At 43.4% G+C, this 21,616-nt stretch overlaps 1 protein-coding gene across 9 annotated transcripts in view; it reads left to right on the plus strand.

Moving 5' to 3' along the window:
* Positions 1 to 21,616, plus strand: part of RGS12 (regulator of G protein signaling 12) — a 169,798-nt gene that overhangs the window by 112,379 nt on the left and 35,803 nt on the right. For all 9 annotated transcript variants that reach the window (XM_075930829.2, XM_014576072.4, XM_075930830.2 and 6 more), the window contains 4 exons: positions 9,030 to 9,209; positions 10,594 to 10,747; positions 15,849 to 15,925; positions 20,727 to 20,927. In XM_075930829.2, coding sequence (XP_075786944.1) covers positions 9,030 to 9,209; positions 10,594 to 10,747; positions 15,849 to 15,925; positions 20,727 to 20,927 — 612 coding nt within the window. The remainder of the gene's footprint in view (positions 1 to 9,029; positions 9,210 to 10,593; positions 10,748 to 15,848; positions 15,926 to 20,726; positions 20,928 to 21,616) is intronic.

Below are 21,616 nucleotides of genomic sequence, written 5' to 3' on the forward strand. Positions count from 1 at the left end.
AAGGCCAAAATATCTTTTTTGAGGTGAGGAGACCACATCTGTACTTCAGTTAGGCTGTGTCCAGACTCAGGGGCTTTTTCGAAAAAAGTAGCCTTTTTTCGAAAAAACTTCACCTGCGTCTAGACTGCAGCTGCGTTCTTTCGAAATTAAATCGAAAGAACGCGGCTTTTCTTTCGAAGGCGGTAAACCTAATTCCACGAGGAAGAACACCTTTTTTCGAAAGTGCTCTTTTGAAAAAAGGCGTTCTTGAAAGCAAACAGGGCTTTTTAGAAAGAGAGCATCCAGACTCACTCGCTGCTTTCTTTCGAAAAAGCGGCTTGCTTTTTCGAAACTTCCGCGTGCAGTCTAGACGCTCTCTTTCGAAAGAGGCTTGCAGTCTAGACATAGCCTTAGTCTATAAAGTGCCACAGGACTCCTCGCCGCTTTTGCAGATTCAGACTAACACGGCTACCCCTCTGATACTTCACATCTGTACACAGTATTCAAGATGTGGGCATACCATAGTTTTATACAGGGGCAGTAAGATATTTTGTGTCTTATTTTCTATCCCTTTCTTAATAATTCCTAGCATCCTATTTGCCTTTTTGACCACCGCTGCACACTGTGTGGAAGTTTTCAGAGAACTATCCACGATAACTCCAAGATCTCTTTCCTGATTTGTCGTAGCCAAATTAGCCCCCATCATACTGTATCTATAGTTGGGGTTATTTTTTCCGATGTGCATTACTTTACACTTATCCACATTAAATTTCATTTGCCATTTTGTTGCCCAATCACTCAGTTTGCTGAGATGTTTTTGGAGTCCCTCATAGTCTGCTTCTGTCTTGACCATCCTAAACAGTTTGGTATCATCCGCAAACTTTACCACCCCACTGCTTACCCCTTTCTCCAGATCATTTATGAATAAGTTGAAAAGGATTGGTCCCAGGACTGACCCTTGGGGGACACCACTAGTTACCCCTCTCCATTCTGAAAATGTACCATTTATTCCTACCCTTTGTTTCCTGTCTTTTAACCATTTCTCAATCCAAGAAAGGACCTTCCCTCTTATCCCATGGCCATGTAAGTTACACAAGAGCCTTTTGTGAGGGACCTTGTCAAAGGCTTTCTGAAAATCTAAGTATACTATATCTACTGGATCCCCCTTGTCTGCATGTTTATTAACCCCTTCAAAGAACTCTAATAGATTAGTAAGACATGATTTCCCTTTACAGAAACCATGTTGACTTTTGTCCAACAAATTATGTTCTTCTACATGCCTCACAATTTTATTCTTTATTATTGTTTCTACTAATTTGCCTGGTACTGAAGTTAGACTTACCGGTCTGTAATTGCCAGGATCGCCTCTATAGCCCTTTTTAAATATTGGTGTCACATTGGCTACCTTCCAGTCATTAGGTACGGAAGACGATTGAAAGGATAGGTTACAAACCACAGATAATAGTTCAGCAATTTCCAATTTGAGTTCTTTTAGAACCCTTGGATGAATGCCATCCGGTCCCGGAGATTCGTTAACATTAAGTTTTTCTGTTTGTTTCAAAACCTCCTCTAATGACACTTCAATCCGGGACAGTTCCTCAGATTCATCACCCACAAAGGACGGTGCAGATTTGGGAATCTCCCCAATGTCCTCAGCCGTGAAGACTGAAGCAAAGAAATCATTTAGTTTCTCCGCAATGGCTTTATCTTCCTTGATTGCTCCTTTTATATCTTGATCGTCTAGGGGACCCATATGTTTTTTAGCAGGCTTCCTGCTTCTAATGTACTTAAAAAACATTTTGTTATTTCTTTTTGAGTTTTTGGCTAGCTGTTCCTCAAAATCTGTTTTTGCTTTTCTTATTACATTTTTACACTTGATTTGACAGTGTTTATGTTCCTTTCTATTTATCTCACTAGGATTGGACTTCCACTTCTTAAAAGATACCTTTTTGTCCCTCACTGCTTCTTTTACATGGTGGTTAAGCCACGGTGACTCTTTTTTAGGACTCTTGCTATGTTTTTTAATTTGGGGTATACATTTAAGTTGGGCCTCTATTATGGTGTCTTTAAAAAGTTTCCATGCAGCTTTCAGGGATTTGGCTCTAGTCACTGTGCCTTTTAATTTCTGTTTAACTAACCTCCTCATTTTTGTGTAATTCCCCTTTTTGAAATTAAATGCCAGAGTGATGGACTGCTGAGGTGTTCTTCCCACCACAGGAATGTTAAATGTTATTATATTATGGTCACTATTCCCAAGCGGTCCTATAATGGTTATCTCCTGGACTTGATCCTGCACTCCACTCAGGACTAAATCAAGAATTGCCTCTCCCCTTGTGGGTTCCTGCACCAGCTGCTCTAAGAAACAGTCATTTAAGACATTGAGAAATTTTATCTCTGCTTCTCTTCTTGAAGTGACATGTATCCAGTCAACATGAGGATAATTAAAATCCCCCATTATTATAGAGGTTTTTTTTTTGGTAGCCTCTCTAATCTCCCTCAGCATTTCAATGTCAGTATCGCTGTCCTGGTCGTGTGGTTGGTAATATATCCCTACTGCTAATTTTTTATTATTGGAGCATGGAATTACTATCCATAGCGATTCTATTGAACATGTTGATTCATTTAATATTTTTATTTCATTTGATTCAACATTATCTTTCACATACAGTGCCACCCCGCCACCAGGTCTAGCAGCCAGAGTCAATAAGTTGGGAGTTGGCCCACCCCTACTCCACCAGGTCCTGACCCAGGGCCCTGTGAGCGGCAGAGGGATCTGCCACTCCCTCGGTGGGAAATTTGGCTGAGTTTACCTGGGTGCAAGAGGCCGCTCCTGCACCCTCCATGGGTTACTTCCTACTGATGCTGGTGGAGCGGCATCCCATGTAGTGGCTGGGTCTTCTGGTTCCCTGGAAGCTACTATGAGTCGTAACACATAGTGGGTGGTTCCTAATACCCAAGTTTCCTCAGTCTCCCAATCCTCCTTTAACAAGTCAAGAAACCCTCGGGGTTGTCTCCCATAAAGGAGCTCAAAAGGAGATAACCCCGTCGAGGCTTGGGGGACTTTTCTTATAGTGAAGAGCAGAGCCAGTAGGAGCATATCCCAGTGTTGTGGATCGTCTTCTATGAATTTATGTAGCATTGATTTAAGGGTGCCGTCAAATTGTTCTACAAGTCCATCTGTGTGAAGGTTGTATACCAATGACCAGAGAGTTCGAATGTGCATGAGCCAACATAACTCAGTGATCAACTTGGATGAGACGTTGGTAACCTGGTCTGTCAAGATTTCTTTGGGTATCCCTACCCTCACAAATACCTTTGCTAATTAATTTGCCATATTTGTCTCAGTTGTTACTCAAAGTGGCACAGCTTCTGGATACTGGGTTGTGTAATCTACCATTACCAGGATGAATTGGTTCCCCATCTTGCTCTTTTCCAAGGGGCCGACAAGGTCCATCCCAACCTGCTCAAAATGGTACGCCGACAGCTGGTAAAGGTATGAGGGAGACCTTGGATATACCCTTAGGCCCTGCTTGTTGACATTCTGGGCATGAAGCGCAGTAGTCTCAGACTTCTTGGTATATGCCAGGCCAAAGAACCAGTGTACCACTCGCTGGAGGGTCTTTTTCCTATCTAGGTGTCTGGCCCAGGGAGTGGTGTATGCCAAATGTTGGAGGCTCCTGCATAGTCTCCAGAAGACCAACAACTGGTACGTCTCCTCTTGCGTCTGGGGGTCTGCTACTACCCGGTATAGTTGGTCTTTCCAGATCTCAAAGTGTGGCCCCTGTGGGTGCTTTATCTTCTTTGTGCTCTCAGGGTCTTGAACCTGTGCTTCCTCCCATGCTCAGCTCAGGATTTGGTCTTCCCTTTGCTCCTGCAGGAAGTCTACATCCTTTTCTGGTTCTACCCAGACATCTTCCTCCAATGGACTTTCCCTCAGTTCTGGATTTATTGTGGAGCCTGGACAGTTGAGGGGTCCTTCCTGGGGGGTCTCACTCTACTAGGAGTCCCAGCGGTCTTCCTTCTGGCACCCTTTGTTGCTGCCATTTAAGGTCTGGGTCTTCTGGTTCCCCAGCAGCTACTTCTCCCTTGGGGTTGTTCTGGGGTGGCGTGGCAGCGGTCTCCTGGGGCTCTGGCTCCTGATGTCTTGGTTGCTGGCTGGAGAAGCCGTGGAGCTCTGGTTGAAAGTCCTTCTCCTTCAGTGGCCAGTCCAGACTGAGCTGCTCTGCTGCCTTTTACTCTGCCCCAGCATATGGAGCATGCCCAGTCTGGGTGAAGGGGCAGGACTTCTCCACCCACAGGGTTTTAACCCCACCTGCTTCAGTGCAGAGTATGCACACCTCATCATACTGTAATATATTTGTTAATAACATAGAACATAACTATAGAAACATTTTCACTTGCTGGCCTTTTTGTCACATATAGGAACAAAATCGATGACGTACAGTTTTGCAGATGCTGTTAGCAAATATAAAAACAGGCTACCTTGGAATTTCCACACAAGAGGCTAATCTTGTCAACTACATGCATTTCCCCCCGTCCTTGCTACCTCTATATTAGAGTCATGAAGAGAGGGGGAAACAGAAGTCGGTGCTGGAGGGTGCTGTCTTAAAAGCCAGCTCTCCCCAGCACTGGCTTCACGGTGCCGTCTGCCCCTCACCCCATGCTGCAGAAAACAGAAACAGTCCTATAAGGAGCAGAGAGGTGTACTTAAATTGAAAAAAGCTATATTTCTCTTATTCCTCTCTACATAGAAGTGATAACATCAACTGAGTTTTGCAAATATGAACAAAATATGCTATAATTCAACTTAAGATGTTACATTTCCTTTTTTCTGAAGTATATCTCTAGAGGATACTCAAGGTCCTTGAAACTGTTATACCTGGACATGCAAGTAATATCTACGTGATACTACATACAGGATATGTCTAAACTACATCCCTCTGTCGAAAGAGGGATTTAAATTAGACAAATAGAAAGTGCAAATGAAGCGGGTATTTTAAATATCCCACGCTTCATTTGCATAATCGCATCCCAGTGGTCTTTCGAAAAAAGGCAAAAGTGAAACCGCCGTCTAGATGTGGTTCTTTAAAAAAAACCCTCATTTTTTGAGGAATACAGGATCTTTCAAAAAAGGCATGGGGGGGCGGTTTCGAAAGAACAGCATCTAGACAGCGCTTTCACTTTCGAAATACCCTTTTTAAAAAAGATCGCTGTGATGCAATTATGCAAATGAAGCATGGGTTATTTAAATCCCTGCTTCATTTGCATTTTTTGTTTGCTTAATTTACATCCCTCTTTCGACAGAGGGATGTAGTTTAGACATAGCTCCAGAGATCATGGGGAACATAATCTTCTCTACTGTTTTATGCATCAGCCTCAAGATTAAAACATATTAATAACTGCAGCTGTTTGAAGTCCATTTTCTCTAGGCAATGTACAAGAGAAACTCTGAATTCTTGTATTGATGGGGTTAATAACGAAAATTCACTTTGCACCTGTATCTGATTAGTCTAGTTATAGGCTCTCTGAAGGATCAGCTTCTGAAGCATACTGTTGGGTATGATGAGAGTAATGTTAAATTCAGCAAGCTGGAGGTGGAGGGAAATAATGCAGAGCAAATGGTAATCTACTGAAGATAAAGTAGCTTAAATTTAAAGCACGGCATTAAGACTTTAGTGACTGTAGTTGGCATGTTTTGCCTGTGCCTGTCTCTCTCTCTGTTGTGGCTGTGACAAGGCAGCTTGTATGCCTTCTAAAAGATTAAAAGAAAGTTGTTACAGAAGATAATGCAAGATTTAGTGGGGCATGGATAGCAATATCCCCTTCTTTGGGCAGCCAGATTCCTGTGACTGTTTTGTTTTGAAGGCTAAGTTAAGTTTAATGTGTTGGAATTATAAGTTTATCAAAATAGATCTTCCATTTAAATCTGATTTATTGAACAAAGGAAATATCTGCAGTTAGTGAACTGAAATTGATTTTTGTTAATCACATTTAATTCAAAATTGTAGAACTAGTAGATCCCATTCTCTTACACCTAATTTTTTATTCAGGGATTAAAAGAAGAAAAACAAGCTTTCCTGCTTTTTCAAATTCCTATTGGGTTTTACCTTAGAATAAACTAGTAATTGAACAGAATTAGTTAAGTGAACTGACACAGAAGAAAACATTTTTTGTGTGCCTACAGAAAAGATTACTGATGTCAAAAGCTGATTTAGCACTTCAACAAACTGTAGTTCTAGTTGCTTTGCCAGTGGCTTCCACTAATTCAGTGGTTCAGCTTTCTTTAGAACTAAATATATATTGCTTCATTTTTTATAAATAGTTTTTGTGATTTTATAAAGGTAATCCTTAAAATGTTATAATTTCACATTTAAATTTAAAATAGAACTTTTTAAAAATATTAGTTCTTCAAGTGCTTGCTCATGTTGATTCCATTCTCAGTATGTGATCCCATATGCCTGACCTTTGAAGATTTTTGCTTTAATGGTGTCAGTATTGTCAGCTATGATGGCCTCATGTGCCAGTATATTAGGCACTGCTGGCCCTCTGCCCTCTCAGTTCCTTCTTGAAACCCACGGGGATCAGTTGGAATGCCTTTTTCTTGCTTTGCAAGGGCTAGCGGGTTTTCATCTCTTCTGACTTGGAGATTTAGGGCCTTGTGAATGGTTTCTTTATAGTAGTTAGTGTTAGGTAATTGATAAATTGTAGTTAGATAATTAGAGTCCCAAGGGACTCTGCCCAGGCAGGGTGTTCCCCAGTCTCAAAGGTTTAAGCCCTTCTCAAACTGCAACAAGCCTTTGCCCGTTAGTGACCCCCATAACAGCTGTCTGAAATACTCGGGGGAGTTACACGTGAAGGATGAATGTCTTATTTGCAAAAACTTTTGACCTAGGATTCAGAAATAGAATGACATCTTTCTGGGGACCCTCCTTATGGAGGCTGCTCTCTTCCTGGCTTCTGAGTCTTCCCAACTGGACTCTACCTCTAGCACCTTTGCCTTGGTGCATAGCACACCCCTAGCACCAGGTTCCACCCAGCACTACTCTCTGTTGCTGGTGCTGAAAAAAAAGGCCAAGAAACACAGCTCTCCAGCACTAGCCCAGAAAGGCCATATTGGGCAAAGGACCAATGGACATGTTTCTACAGTCAGAGCTCCTAGACCCCAAGGTGTCTGCTATGGACTCCTGGGCGTGATAGGGAACCCCAACTTGTGGCAGGGCCGATGCCTGCCCTGGATCTGCTGGCATTTGGAAAGCAAAGACCTCTACCAGTGCAGACGATGATATGTGTGCCAAAGGAAGCAGCAAAGGCTCCCTATGAGGGCAAACCAGCTATTAGGACTCCTTCCTCCCTCTCCCCTGCAGAAATTAGTTAAGCACCACTGATCCCCAGAGCCAAGGTAGCACTTTACAATTCCACACCACAGATCTCCAGCTTCATACTCCATGTCCTCTGCTACTCACTCAAGATCACAGACATTGTGATTGTGGTCTCCGCCCTCTCAATGTGGATCACCTAGGGAAAGCACTGGTCACCGTATTGGTGGTACCATTCAGCCTCCTGCTGATGATCTTCTCAATTCAGATTCCCTTCCTCTGGACTGTGGGAATGATTTCCATCAAAGTACCAGTCCTTCTGTCTCTGGCATGGGTCCTTTTATTCAAAATATTGGTCTCCAGTACCAACAGTTTCTGCTCAGATTTTAGCCCGGATCATGTCCTGCTATGACCTAGCAAAGGTCTTCCTGGCTCAGGTGCCAGTTCAGAATATCTTCACAGCCACTACCTGGTCATCTGTCCACACATTTACATCTCATTATGTGCTTGCTCACCAAGGCCAAGACTATGCTGGCTTTGGCAGAATTGTGTTGCAAGCTCCACAATTGTGAACTCCCACCTCTAGGGATAAAGCTTGTTAGTCAACATGAGCAAGTACTCCAAGAAAAAAAAAATGGTTACCTCCATTTTGTTCTTTGGGATGTGTTGCTTATATCCATTTCATTGCCTACTCTCCTGCCCCTGTGTTGGAGTTGCTGACAAGAAGGAACTGAGAAGGCATAGGGCCAGCAGTACCTAATATAGTGACACATGAGAATAGCATTCTAGAGGGCACCACAGCCACCTCTACTGATACCACTCAAGCATAAATTTCCAACGGCCATATATGTGGACCAGGGGTCTGCAAAAGGGCCTCCATGGGCCAGATGCAGCCTGCCAAGAGGCTTGATCCGGCCCACAGAGGCCCTACCGTTCTGCCGCCCCCAGGCAATTAGGGTCTGGGGTGGGAGGAAGTGCACAAAGTTTCCTCTGCCCTTCCAGGGACATGTGGTGCTTTGAAGCACTGCACTTCTGGCGGGGAAGGAGGAGGTTTCACACGCTCCCCTGCCCCCAGGCCAATGAGGGCCTGGAAGTGTGGGGAGTGCACAAAATTTCCTCTGCCCTGCAAGGAGCACTGCACTTAGAAGTGCCACATGCTCCTGGCAGGGCAGGGGGAGGCTTCACTTGCTCCCCAGGCTCTGATTGGCCTGGGGGTGGGGGAGCATGGGAAGTCTCCTCCCACGGCCAGGGGCATGGGTGCCTAGGGAGAGCCTGGGGGATGGGCAAAATCATGGTCTGGGGGTGGGGAAACCTGGAAGCATCCTGGCCCCGCCCTGTCCGTTTGAGCCCCACCCCTTCCGGTGCAGCCTCGGGCCACTAATTATTGCCCACCCCTGATGTGGATACATGCACACCTAGAATGGAATGGACATGAGCAACACATCTCAAACAATAACAATTACAAAAAGCAGGTAATCTTTTTTTTTTAATCCACACTGGTTTTCATTTCAATCATTATGTAAAAATAAAGCCTTATGCTAAAAGATTAGGACTCACTTCTCTTTCGTTTGAAATTGGTGCACAACTCCCATTGATTTCAACAAAATCAAGCCTCATGTCTGTCTTCACATTAATGCTCTGAGTTTTAAGAACATCGTACTTCAAAATAGGTCTGCCTTCTTCATATAGGATTTAATCTTGTATAATGATTATCACACTGCATTTACATTTCAGATTTTTAACTTGATGAAGTTTGATAGCTATACTCGCTTTCTGAAATCCCCACTTTACCAAGAATGTATCCTGGCTGAAGTGGAAGGTCGGCCTCTACCTGATCCTCAGCATGTTCCCAGCAGCCCTACATCTAAACACAGTATCAGCTCAGAGCGGTCCCATATATCAACACCAAAAAAGGTGACTTTTTGATTAAATTGTTACTTTTCTGAAAACTAAGTTCTTAGCTATAGCTGAACTTCCCCTTCTCTCCCCCAAATTTGTTGGAAGATCAACAGAAATGTATAGAAGCTAATAAGTGTGCTAGTGTTGACATAGTATCTAATTTATAATGCATTGTGTACAAATTATTTTGTTGATAGGTTATCAGTTACTAACTCCCTTTTAATATAATTTTATTTATGTATTACATAAATAAACACATTTGTTCTACCGCTAAAATTGAGGTATCTATATGTTCCAATTCAGAAAGTTGATTTTGATTGAGATCTATGATTGTTAGGAAACTAAGTTCTGGTATTTTCACCTGTAGGTATCCAATTAAAATTCAACCAGGGTTAGTAGTGAATGCTGGTACAATTGAGAGTGCTTTAAATAGCCTAGATGGCATGAGTTGATAATTCCAGTCAAATTCCCAATGGGCAAGTGTTTACATCACAAAACCCAACACTGCTACTGTCAAAATACTATCCCTTCTGTCCATCCAGCAGAGAAGTTAGGGTATGTCTACACTACCCCGCTAGTTTGAACTAGCGGGGTAATGTAGGCATACCGCAATTGCAAATGAAGCCCGGGATTTGAATTTCCCGGGCTTCATTTGCATAAGCCGGGGGCCGCCATTTTTAAATCCCGGCCGGTTCGAACCCCGTGCCGCGCGGCTACACGCGGCACGAACGAGGTAGTTCGAACTAGGTTTCCTAGTTCGAACTACCTAGTTCGTGCCGCGTGTAGCCGCGCGGCACGGGGTTCGAACCGGCCGGGATTTAAAAATGGCGGCCCCCGGCTTATGCAAATGAAGCCCGGGAAATTCTAATCCCGGGCTTCATTTGCAATTGCGGTATGCCTACATTACCCTCCTATTTCGAAATAGGAGAGTAGTGTAGACATACCCTTAAGAATTAAATAACATTTCTCATCCTTAAAATTTATCCCTATACTAGAATAATGTTCAGCTTCTGATCCTTAAGGGTGACTGCATTAAGAAAACTTGTATCTGATTATATATTTAAATAGAAAACTACCTGGGATTGAGAATCCATGCTTTAGACCAGTGTTTCTTAAACTTTGTGTTCTGCAGTACACCGGTGTGCCGCAAGGCAGTCGGAGGTATGCAGTGGAGAAAAACAGAATACAAAATGGATGCCCTTAAAGGGGCAGGTGACCTTTTTTTTCTCAATAACTTTCCTCCTGACCTTTTTTTTTCTCCTCAACAAAAATCCTTGGTGTTCCCCGTAAAAAAAATTGTTTGGTGTTCCTCGCTCTTCAAAAGTTTAAGAAACACTGTTTTAGACAATATGTTTGCAAGAGCACTCTAGCTAATACTTTAACTGTGTTTTAATGGTAGTTAATTGGAAAATCAAAGTCAGGAAGGTCCTTAAATGAAGAATCTGGAGAGGACGATGCTGAGAAGAAAAAAAAAGGGACATTTTTCTCCTGGACAAGAAGTAAGAGTGTGGGGAGATCACAGAAAAAAAAGGAAAATGATGACTACCAAAATGGTGAGTTTCCATGTCCTGCTTTGTTGCAAGATTGCTTTAGCACTAGACAGTAGCTCCTACTTTTAACACTCAGCAGGGAATCTACAACTCTTTTGTATACATGAGTTGGATCAGATTTTTAATTATCTCCTGAGATGTGACAGAAGTTAATAGTCGAGTCATGGAGTTTTATAGGAACAGTCATGGAAATAGGTAGCGGTCTATAGACAAAAGTCTGGGGTATGAGAAATTAGAGCATTAAAGGCTTTCTGCTTCAGTGTTCTGGACCAGTGGGATTTCCCTCAGCTATTTAAATGTGCTTTCACCAATTTCCAAGGGGTTTTTTTTGTCCATCCTGCTGCACTCTTACTACAGGCAGACTCTCATGCTCTCTTATATTCAAATCCTGCCTTTGCCATCCTGGGGGAGTTAAACAGCTAGGGTATATCTAGACTACAGGCTTTTGTCTACAGAAGTTTTGTTGACAGATACTGTTGACAAAGTTTGGGTCGACAAAGAGCATCTAGACTACATCCAGTACTGTCAACAAAGCAAGCCGCTTTGTCGACTGACAGTGTAGACGCAAAGGACAGTGTAGATGCAATAATGCCTTCTGTCGACAGAACTCTGTTGACAAAAGGCTTTATTCCTCGTAGAATGAGGTTTATCGCCATCGACAAAACATTATGTCGAGAGAACTCAGTGGCAATGTAGATGCAGGTATAGTTTTGTCGACAAAAGTCCAGTTTTGTCGACAAAACCCTGTAGTCTAGACACACCCCTAGATATGCAAATAAAGTCATATATGTTTCTATGCCCAGTTCCCTTCAGTTGGAGCTCATGATGCTGCAATTGTGCCCCTTTTACTTCCCTTCGAGACCAACTCATGCAGATCCAGACTTAGTCTGTCTCCCATCTCATGGCAGACAGAATGGCCTCTTGCAATTTGGTCTGTGGCAGAGTAGGAGACTAGTGGGCCTGTTGTACCAAATAAAAGCAAGCAGGATCTTATGAGGGGGATAAGGCAAAAAGCCACATTTATTGTAAAGATAATAATAAAAACAAAGAAAAGATAGAAGCAAACAACGTTGTTTAACTACTTATTCCTAACACTACTTAACCCTTATACACTTGTATGTATATTATATATATATATATAACCATTCATTCATACATCCATTCATTCAAGTTCTGTGTATAGTTACCAGCCTGGAAGTTGCTTGTGACAGAATACTGGCCAGGTATTCTGTACACAAGTGATGGTAGTGGGGAGCGAAGTCCTGATCAGATGCGCATCTGAAGCTCCTGGTGGGCTGGCAGCAGAACCTTGGACTCTGATTCCATTGTTTTTTAGTCCAGTTCTTATAGGAATTTCTTCCTATGCCAGTCTATGGAAATTGCTGTATCATGCTGATGTCTCCAGGGTGGCTGCCAGGTGCTCATCAGTGATCTCATCGGGTGGACCTCCAGTTTCTCCACTTGACACCTTTTGGTTGCACTGGCACCTGACGCCTTCTTCAGCCCTTTGTTGCTGTATTCTCAGGCTGGCACCTCTTAGAACCATTCACTCATCATCCAAGCACTCTCTCTCTCTTACATACATTCCTTAATGTTTCCCATACAATGTTTTTGTATAATAATAACTTTACATATATCAGAGTTGTAGTTACAAAAAGTTTCTGGTAATAATAACTTTACATATATCAGAGTTGTAGTTACAGAAAGTTTCTGGGTGGTATTGCTTAAAACATTCTCTGAGTGCTGAATAAAGTTACAATGTTTTAAAGAGAACAGGCCTCAATTAAGTAACAATGGCCTTAGTCAATTACAGGGCTTGGCTCCCATAGCAGAGTTAATGGCTTGACAATGCATTGTTACAATGTATCTCTGCAATGTCAATTTCAAGCAGCCCCTTGCACAAGCTTGAGCATGCCCTGGAGCACAGAGGGGGGGGGGGGGGGCTGTTTCTGGTTACATAGGATTATATTTTTAACAGTTCTAAGTTATATTACCTAATACATTATATTCTAAAGGGGGCAATAATAATAATAAATCTAAACATTTAACAATCTTAACAAATAATAATAAGTAAGAAGAATTAATAATAAATCTAAATACTTTAAGTTGTGGGGAACAAATTATGGGGAGTCACTTCCATTTGGGGGAATCACATTTTTAATACATTAATATGTTACCCCTACAGGCCAGCCCTGCTAGTAACATTAGGAACTGAAGCTGTTACCTCCCAGTCAGAGCAGGTGGTATGTCACGTATTATCTCTGAGCCAGTTTCTGGAAGCCCCTTTCCATCCAGCATTTGTCTGGGTTAGTAGTTCTTCAAAGGTGCCTCCCTACTATACTCCTATAGCAGGTTGTACTTGTTCAAGCAGTTCTGCTTGCAGGGACCAAGTACAATTTAGAAGATAAATCAAAACAGAGACATGGAGTAAAAAGAACTAAATATCCTAATTCCCTTTCCTCTGGGTCAGGAAAGTTAATCAGAGAGTTAGTGTATTGTGCTTTGTAAGCACTAGGATCACAGTGTACAAGTTCCCATATCCTTTCATAGCCATGATGGGGACGTTCCTCTCAGATCCCTTTATTTATTTATTTTAAATGGGCCTTCAGTTTTCACAGGCAGAAATGTTTTGGGGACCTACTCTGTAGCTCCGATATCTGAATTTCTTCATAAGTTATGAGCTAAGAACAATCCAGCTGAAGAAAGCACAGAACCCAAACCAAGAAGTGTAACTGATAAGAGCAAATTTTGCAAGCCACTGATTTTCATTCTATTTAGTAAGTTGAAACAGCAGAAGGAAATCTCATGGAATTAGAATGGTGTTGTAGAATGCTTTGTTCTAGAAATCCATTTTACAGATAAAGAAATTACTTCACCCGAAAAAAAAATCCCAAAAGGAGACATAGAAGAATCATTTAGGGAGGTAGAATGAGTTCCATAGGCACAGAATGTTAATAAAACATAATATAATTGGCAGCGACAGGGTTATGTAGCTTGTTCTTTCAGCTGCTAGTCAGTCAGTTTTTGTTGAGAAAATTGTAGATCTTGTATGAGGGCAAATGTGATGGGATCAATACCCACCTTATGTGAGTGCTTCCTCTGTGTGCATGTGTCTGCATTATACTCTGGTGAATTCATGGTTAGTGGTTCTCAGGTGATTTCTCTAGTCCCATCTGGAGTCCTGTTTTTAAATTATCTCAGTTGTGGTATGGGACTGTGTGACCGTGTCCCCACCCTTGGTCCGTCTTGGGGTGGGGGGCGGTCACTCGTCTCTTCGGGTAATTCGTTTAGCCTCGGGCGACGAGTCCGTTTATGGTTAGGGTTCCCTCGGGGGGGAGAGAAGGAAGGGGGGCCCGGGCCCGCCCTCACTCCCGGGCCCCAGCCCAGGGCCCTGAGGACGGAGACTATCCGTAAGTCTCTGTCCAACTGGTGGGGGGGATGCCCCTAAACACACAAGCCCACGGGCTATTTCGCCGCCCTGCCCTGGGCTACTTCCTTCCTCTCCCCTACCCCGGCTCCAGGGTGTCGGTCCTCCACCGCCGATTCCTCCTGCCGAGACCGTCGGCGTCTCTGCGGCTCCTCCGCCGCCGGGGGGTGCTCCCGCAGCCTCCTCGCGCTCCCCTCCCCTTCTCCGGCGGCCGGCCAGCTTTTAAAGATCCCCGCCGGCCTGGGGGGGGGGGGTTACGCGCCCCGCCCCCCTTTTGCATCCGCCGCTGCACGCGCTCTTTCCCCCCCGCCCCTCTGGCGGGGCCGCGCCCCGCTCAGATGTGCTGCCGCGCCTCTCCAGCTGGGCGTGTAAGCAGCCGGCACAGCGGCGGTAGGTGCTTCGCTGCCCCTCTCCCAGGGCACAGAGTCTTAGTGGTTGGGTGCGGGGTCTTGGCGTCCCGTCACAGGCTGTATACCCAGGACTTCTTCCTTGGAGATACTACTCTCCTGAGGTCCTCCCCAGGTTCAGTCCTCATCCAGTCTCTGTAGCCAGCCAGGAGCTCCCTTAATGCTCTCCCAGTTCTTGCTTGTAAATTGTCGTTAGCTCAGTCCAAGCAATCATCCAGGAGACACTCACTCCTCTGATCCCTGCTCCTACTTAACCTGTGGTTGTGCTGCATTCCTTCATGCAGCTGGGCATACAGTCCTTCTCCTCCAACTCCTAGTAGAAGCTCAGCCCAACAACTCTTACCAACTTTCCCTTGCTCTGTTCTATCACTTCTTTTTATATGGCCCTCCTGGGCCTATCTGATTGCCTTCTAGCCTGCTTGGAGGATCTCTTGGGATGGGTGTGGCAGAACCCTGTGGTCTCCAGAGGCTCAGTCCACCCCTTCACAGCAACACTAAACTGTTTTTAGCTAAATGAGGTCTGGGCTAATTGCATTGTGTTTGAAATAATTTCTATTAGTGAAAATATTTGCATTTCTGCAGCTTACAGAAATGAAAGAGCGTCACATTTTAGCATCTGTAGAGGTTTGCACAAAGCAATTAACAGGTAAACAGTTAAAAAAATATTGCAAAACCAAAACTACAAATTCTGAAATCTACTATCACAGTCAGCTAATCCCAGGTCATGTATTTACTGCTGTCTCTCTTTCCCCAATATCTGCCTACCATCTTTCTTGAAAAGCATTGTAAGCTGTTCAGTTGATGTCGGCGGGTGGGTGGAGGGTGGTTCATGTATGTGAACGATGGTTGCAGAATCAGATATTAAGATTCGACCTAAACTTTAATAAGTGATAAGGGATTGAATTATCAAATTTTGGGTGACCAATCTGAGACACCTTAAAAGAACTTGACTTTTCAGGTATCTGCTACTCACCTTGAAAGTATCATAGTCAGTTTTTAAAATCTAGGCAGGCACCTCTAAAAACATGAACCTTATTTTTCACCTGCTTACAAAAAGCCATGAACACCTGTAGTATTACATAAGAAATAAATAAGTAAAGTTAAAAGATGTTTAAATGTTCAGAAGGTGAAGAAGTACAAGTATTTAGACTTTTTTTTCCTCAGATTAGAAAATGAATATTATAGACAGATGACGTGAGGTTTTGTAGCACCTTTAATGTATAATAAAACCAAACATTTCTAACTACCACTCTACTTTTCCCACTCTCAGACTCTATGCATACCAATGGATTATTTTGCAGACGTGAATCACAAGGCTCCATGTCATCAGCTGCAAGTCTTGAACTGGTAAGGGCCAGCTCCTTAGAATCAAATAGTATGTGAAGAGTAGGAAAAAAAATGTGAGTGATTGTTTCCTAGGAAATCAATAATATCCCAATTTTTCTGCTATCTTATAAATAAACAGAATATCTATATGTATTTTAATTAAAATGTTATATTACTTTTAGAATGAACTTTTAAAAACTATTTATAGCTATTCTCATTTTGTGAAATAAGAAGGGTCTAATTGTTTAAATCTGTCAGATGAATAGTTAAATATTTTTGACGCACGCTGTTAGCGCTACCTGTGATTCTAAATTATCTTGATTATGATCGAAGGATAAATATCTCTTTTATGTATTTCATATTGCTGATTTTTTTGTAAATTGTACTATCAACTTCAAGCTATTCTGTTTCCTAGCTACCCCAACTTTTCTGTTCCTCTGGACAATGTAATAAAAGTTTGCACTTCTATGGAGTCTTTCAATCCAAGGATGCTAAAGCCTTTATCAAATTGACCCTGCTTGCCTACCAGCTACTGTAGTCCTTAAATTCTGCTATGAACAGCTGTCTGCTGAATTTCTCTTTTAGTCTTCTTCTTTGTGATCATATGTGAGTTTGAGTTTATTTCCCTTATGCCTGGGCTTTGTCCAGCCCCAAAGTCGAGGTTCTCTCCTTCCCCTTCTGGTCACTATGGCTTGACTCTGTTCCCATTGTTTGAGGAATAAAAGAGTGAAGCATTCTCCTGCAAGTCACACACTACCATACATGTTCATGTATGGAGAAAAAAGAAGAGACCATAGTTACAAACAGTGTAGTTTTGCCTTCAAAGTCCAAGCTGAATTAAGTACAAAAAGTAAACAGTATAAATGATGAAAAATAAGCTTGAAATCATCTGTGACGGGGCAGCCCCGCCCCGCACTCAAGCCCAGGGAAACCACCTGGGGCCGGGGGCGGAGAAGACCCCACCCACACAGCCCTACTGGGCATGCTCCAAAGGGAGCAAAGGTACAAGAGGCTGCTGGCCTGCTCAGAAAGGGCAGACTGCGACCTGAGCAGGAGCTAGCAACCACTGGCCAGAGAGGGAGTCGCCAAGGGAGCTGAGCGTGCTGCTGCCGGGCCTCCGCCGGGCTCGGCCCCAACGCCGGAGCCGCCGACCGACCACCCGTGACCCGAGCACCGGACCGGACTCTGCCAACTTTGCGGCTGCCCGAGACCCTGGCAAGTGGGGACCGGGGTAACAAACCCGGAACTGTGGACTAGGCCTCTGGGCCTGCAAACTGTGGACTAGGCCTCTGGGCCTGCAAACTGAGGACTAGGCCCCTGGGCCTGCAAACGGTGGACTAGGCCAGTGGGCCGTATTTCCCCTAAGAGAGGGGCATTGTACTTTGGAACTAGGCCAGTGGGCCGTATTTCCCCTAAGAGGGGGGCAGTATACTTTGAGGGCTAGACCCAGACGGGCCGAAATAGGCCCCGGATGGGGGTGGCAACCCCAAGACAGGGGCGAGCCCCCCGACATCATCCAAGATTTAAAGTGAATTTTAGCAAAGTCTATAAAAGAGCATAATTTAAAAATATTCTTTATTATCCTGACAGTATCCCTTTGACTTACAAATGTGATTCTAAGAGTCATACAGATTCTTGTTGATGTATGTCATACTAGTGGATAAACCGAGACATAAACAGTGCAGAGCCATATTGGTAGCATCCGTTTAAATTGAGTGTTTATTAAATGCTTCAAAATAATATCTGGTAAAACCAATGTAGTGGAGTTGTTCCTTTTGAAACTTTGTGTACTAAGATGATTTTTCTGTGGCTATAACTAGGCCCTACCAGGTTCATGGCCGTGAAAAACATGTGATGACCCATGAAATCTGGTTTTCCTTGTCACATTTGGCTACTGTAGGAAGGTCATGGAATTGACACTTACTTCTGTGCTCCCATCAGAGCTGAGTGGTCAGAGGGCAGTGGCTTCTGGCCAGTCACCCAGCTTTGAAGGAGGTGATGCTAGCAGCAGCACAGGACATGATATAGAAGGGGGCCATCATTTTTGAAGGAGCAGGGCTGGCCTAATGGGTGGGCGATTGCCCAGGGCACTGTAGTCAAGGTGGCGGAGCTTGGCATGGGCTGGATTGAGGAACCCCTACTGGAAGATTCCTTCTAAGCAATGAGCTCCAGCAGCTAGTTCTAGCCATCCTGGGGAGGAATAGAACTTTCTCTTCTCCTGCACAGGCTGCTGTCAGAGCCAGGTCAGACCCACCTCTGGGAACCTCTCCCAATGGCAGAAAGTTCCATGGAAGTTGGCTGGGAAACCAGTCTGAAAGCAGTGCCAACACCAGCAGCAATGCAGAAGTAAGGATGGGAATACTGTGACCTCCTTCAGTAGCCTTGCAACTGCCCCCATGACCTCTGCTTGGGTCAAGACCCCCACAGTTAACACTAAAATTTCAGATTTAAATTTTTAAAATCATGGAATGTAAGATTTTAAAAATCCTATGACTATGAAATTTACCAAATTGAACTGTGAATTTGATAGGGCCCTAGCTGTAATAAATCTGTTACCACTGCACAACTAAAACAAGTTGCCCTAATTACAAAATCTATGGCCATTTAGATAAATAGTTTATAAAGATGAGTCCTCTTTCAGACACCTTACCTCGGTTTCCCTCTCTAGCTTGTGTGTATTGGGATCACTGCTGTGTTCTACACATTTCTTGTAGGTTAAGGGTGACAGAGGCCCTATTTCTTTATGTGCATGTGGGGATTGGTAGGTTTGTACCCAGCCATCCTGATTGGAAGTTTCTGTTGGAGAAAAGATCTTTAAAATTCAGTTCTGTTAGAAAAGTGTCTGTAAAAATTGCATTTTATGGTTTCATGTCTATTATCAACTTCAGTTCAGTTGAATATGAAGCTGCCCTCCTGTAGTGGAAACTTCAGGAAAGGCAAATTGGTACTTCCTCCTGGTTTCCCCTGGGCTAATTTCTCCCTTACGGGTTGAAGTGTAGTTTGGTGTAATTTGCAACCTGTTGCTACCTCTATGAGTGAACTAGCCCATAGTCTTCCATCTTTATTTCTTTGTAATGCATTTCTACTTGCAGGATGTTGGTTGAAGTATATAACATGGCAGAAAAAATTCAGAAAATTCATTTTTTTCTAGGCATCAATCATCTCATATATAGAATCCTTGTATACCTCTAATGGTGTCCCCAGAACAGTGGTTCTCAAAGTGTGGTCCGTGGACACCAGTGGTCCATGACCATCTTGCAGGTGGGTTGCAGTCTTGGGGTTTCCCCACCCCCCAAATGGGGAGCCTGCGCTAGTGCTCCAGCTCCACAGTTCGCCCCTGCCCCCCCAAGGTTGGAGCGTCGGCTTCCTGCTGCAATGGGGGTGAGCCTCACGGGCCGTATCTGGCTTTCAGGGCAAGAATGCCATGCTGCTCCGTCTCCTCGGCTGGAGGAGTAGCAGTACAGGAAACCACTTGCTGGGAAGCTTTTCCCACTACTCACATTGGCTAGAATCATAGCCAATGGGAGCAATGAGGGGCAGAGCCTGGGAGCAGCATGAGGCACAATGCCAGGGAAGCCCCCCCCATCCACTCCATGCCCAGACTCTACACTCCCTATCTCTCTCTCACACACCCCTCCTGCCAAGACCCTTGTACCCCCAACCTGCTCCTGCACCAAACTCCCTGCCAGACCTCCACTGGCAGACTGTTCCTGCATTCCAGCCTCCCAGCTAGACCCTTCCCCGCCCTGCTCCTGCACCCTCCCTCCTACCCATACTCCCCCACATACTCAGCCTGCCCTGTACCCTGCCTCCCTCCTAGGCCCTGTCCCCTTACATACTAATGGCCATACTGGGTCAGACCAAAGGTCCATCTAGCCCAGTAGCCTGTCTGCTGACAGTGGCCAGCACCAGGTGCCCCAGAGTGGGTGGACCGAAGACAATGATCAAGTGATTTGTCTTCTGCCATCCTTCTCCAGCCTCTGACAAACAGAGGCCAAGGACACCATTTCTATCCCCTGGTTAATAGCCTTTTATGGACCTAACCTCCACGAAATTATCTAGCTTCTCTTTAAACTCTGTTATAGTCCTAGCCTTCACAGCCTCCTCTGGCAAGGAGTTCCACAGGCTCACTATGCGCTGTGTGAAGAAGAACTTGCTACCCATAGGCTACCCATTAACTTCATTTGGTGTCCTCTAGTTCTTATATTATGGGAACTAATAAATAACTTTTCTTTATTCACCCTCTCCACACCACTCATGTGAGTGAAACACTCACCGTTGCTTCACTCCTGTACCTCCACCCCCTCCTGCACCCATTTTGTCATTATGGGTGGTTGGTTTGTATCCACAGAAAGGTCTGTGTTGAGTGGATGGGTTGCAGGCCAAAAAAGTTTGAGAACCACTGATCTAGGAAATCAGTGTTACATTAGCTAATGTAGACAGTTACTTATTTACAATTTAAGAAACTTTATTATAATTATTTACTCTTTATGTATTTTCACAAGAAGTTACTCTACAGGGTAGGCTCCATCTCATTACCCCCTTTAAATATTGAAGTTATGTGATAGGTTTTTTTCTGAAAGCAAAACTGTCCAAAAATTCAACTGTTTTTAAAGTATGATTAAATTCACAATGTTTGGTCTGTAGTAGTGTCTTTGTCTTAAATTAAAATAGTTCTGAAAACATTGCCTGGTAATAGAAATATTCTGAAGAAAGGGTAAACTTCAGACATTATTAAAAATGTGTTCCCTTGTTTAATTTTGATTTGTTGTACTGTAATATGGTGTGCTTACTCTTAACTTTTCCTTTTTGTTTTGACAAGTCTGAGGTCTCTCGGGTTTCTGCATCTGTACCTGATAAAGAAAAATCCTCAAAATACTGCTGTATAAACCTTCCAGATGGCTCATCCTGTAAAATGATTGTTAAATCAGGATTCTCAGTCAAAGAGATGTTATCCGGGCTCTGTGAGAAACATGGCATTAACATAGCCGCGGTAGACCTTTTTTTAGTTGGAGGAGACAAGGTACTACATTTTCCTAAACTTTTTAAAAAAATCAGACTTCCTCGTTGGTTTACTAATCAGATTATTGATTATGTAGGGGAACATTCTTGTATTCAAACTTCACATTGACTAACAGTATTTATGTGTGTTGCTCAGTGGAAGAATATTAGTGAGATCACTGGAATACTGTGTCCATTTTTAATACTACATTTTAAAAAAAGGATACTGAAAAATTGGAAAGAGTTCAGAAGAGAGCTCTAGGAAGGTTTGACTTCTAGAAAACATGACCTAGAGGTAGAAGTTTAAGAATTTCAATCTGTTTAGTTTGACAGAAATGTAAGCAGTAAGTTGATAACTGCTTACAGTATCTACTTGGAGAAGAAATTTTTGATAGGTAGCTCTTTAATATCACGGAAAAAGGTATAACAAGATCCAGTGATTGGAAACTGAAGCTAGATAAATTCAGATCAGAAAACAGTGATGGTATTTAACCATTGGAAAAATTTATGAAGTGAGATGATGGATTCGCTATCACTTGAAGACACAATTGGATATCTTTGTAAAAGAGATGCTATTGTTCAAAAAAGTTATGAGCTTGATGCAGATTTTGTCTTGTGTTTATGTCCATTCTAGATTTAAAAACTGAAATTATAATCTTGATTTATTTGCCTTCCTTGTAGAATAGTCTGTTCTTTAAAATCGTTCTGTGG

This window comes from Pelodiscus sinensis, chromosome 4 (assembly GCF_052426305.1).
Source record: "Pelodiscus sinensis isolate ZL-2025 chromosome 4, ASM5242630v1, whole genome shotgun sequence".
Classification (NCBI taxonomy): domain Eukaryota; kingdom Metazoa; phylum Chordata; order Testudines; family Trionychidae; genus Pelodiscus; species Pelodiscus sinensis.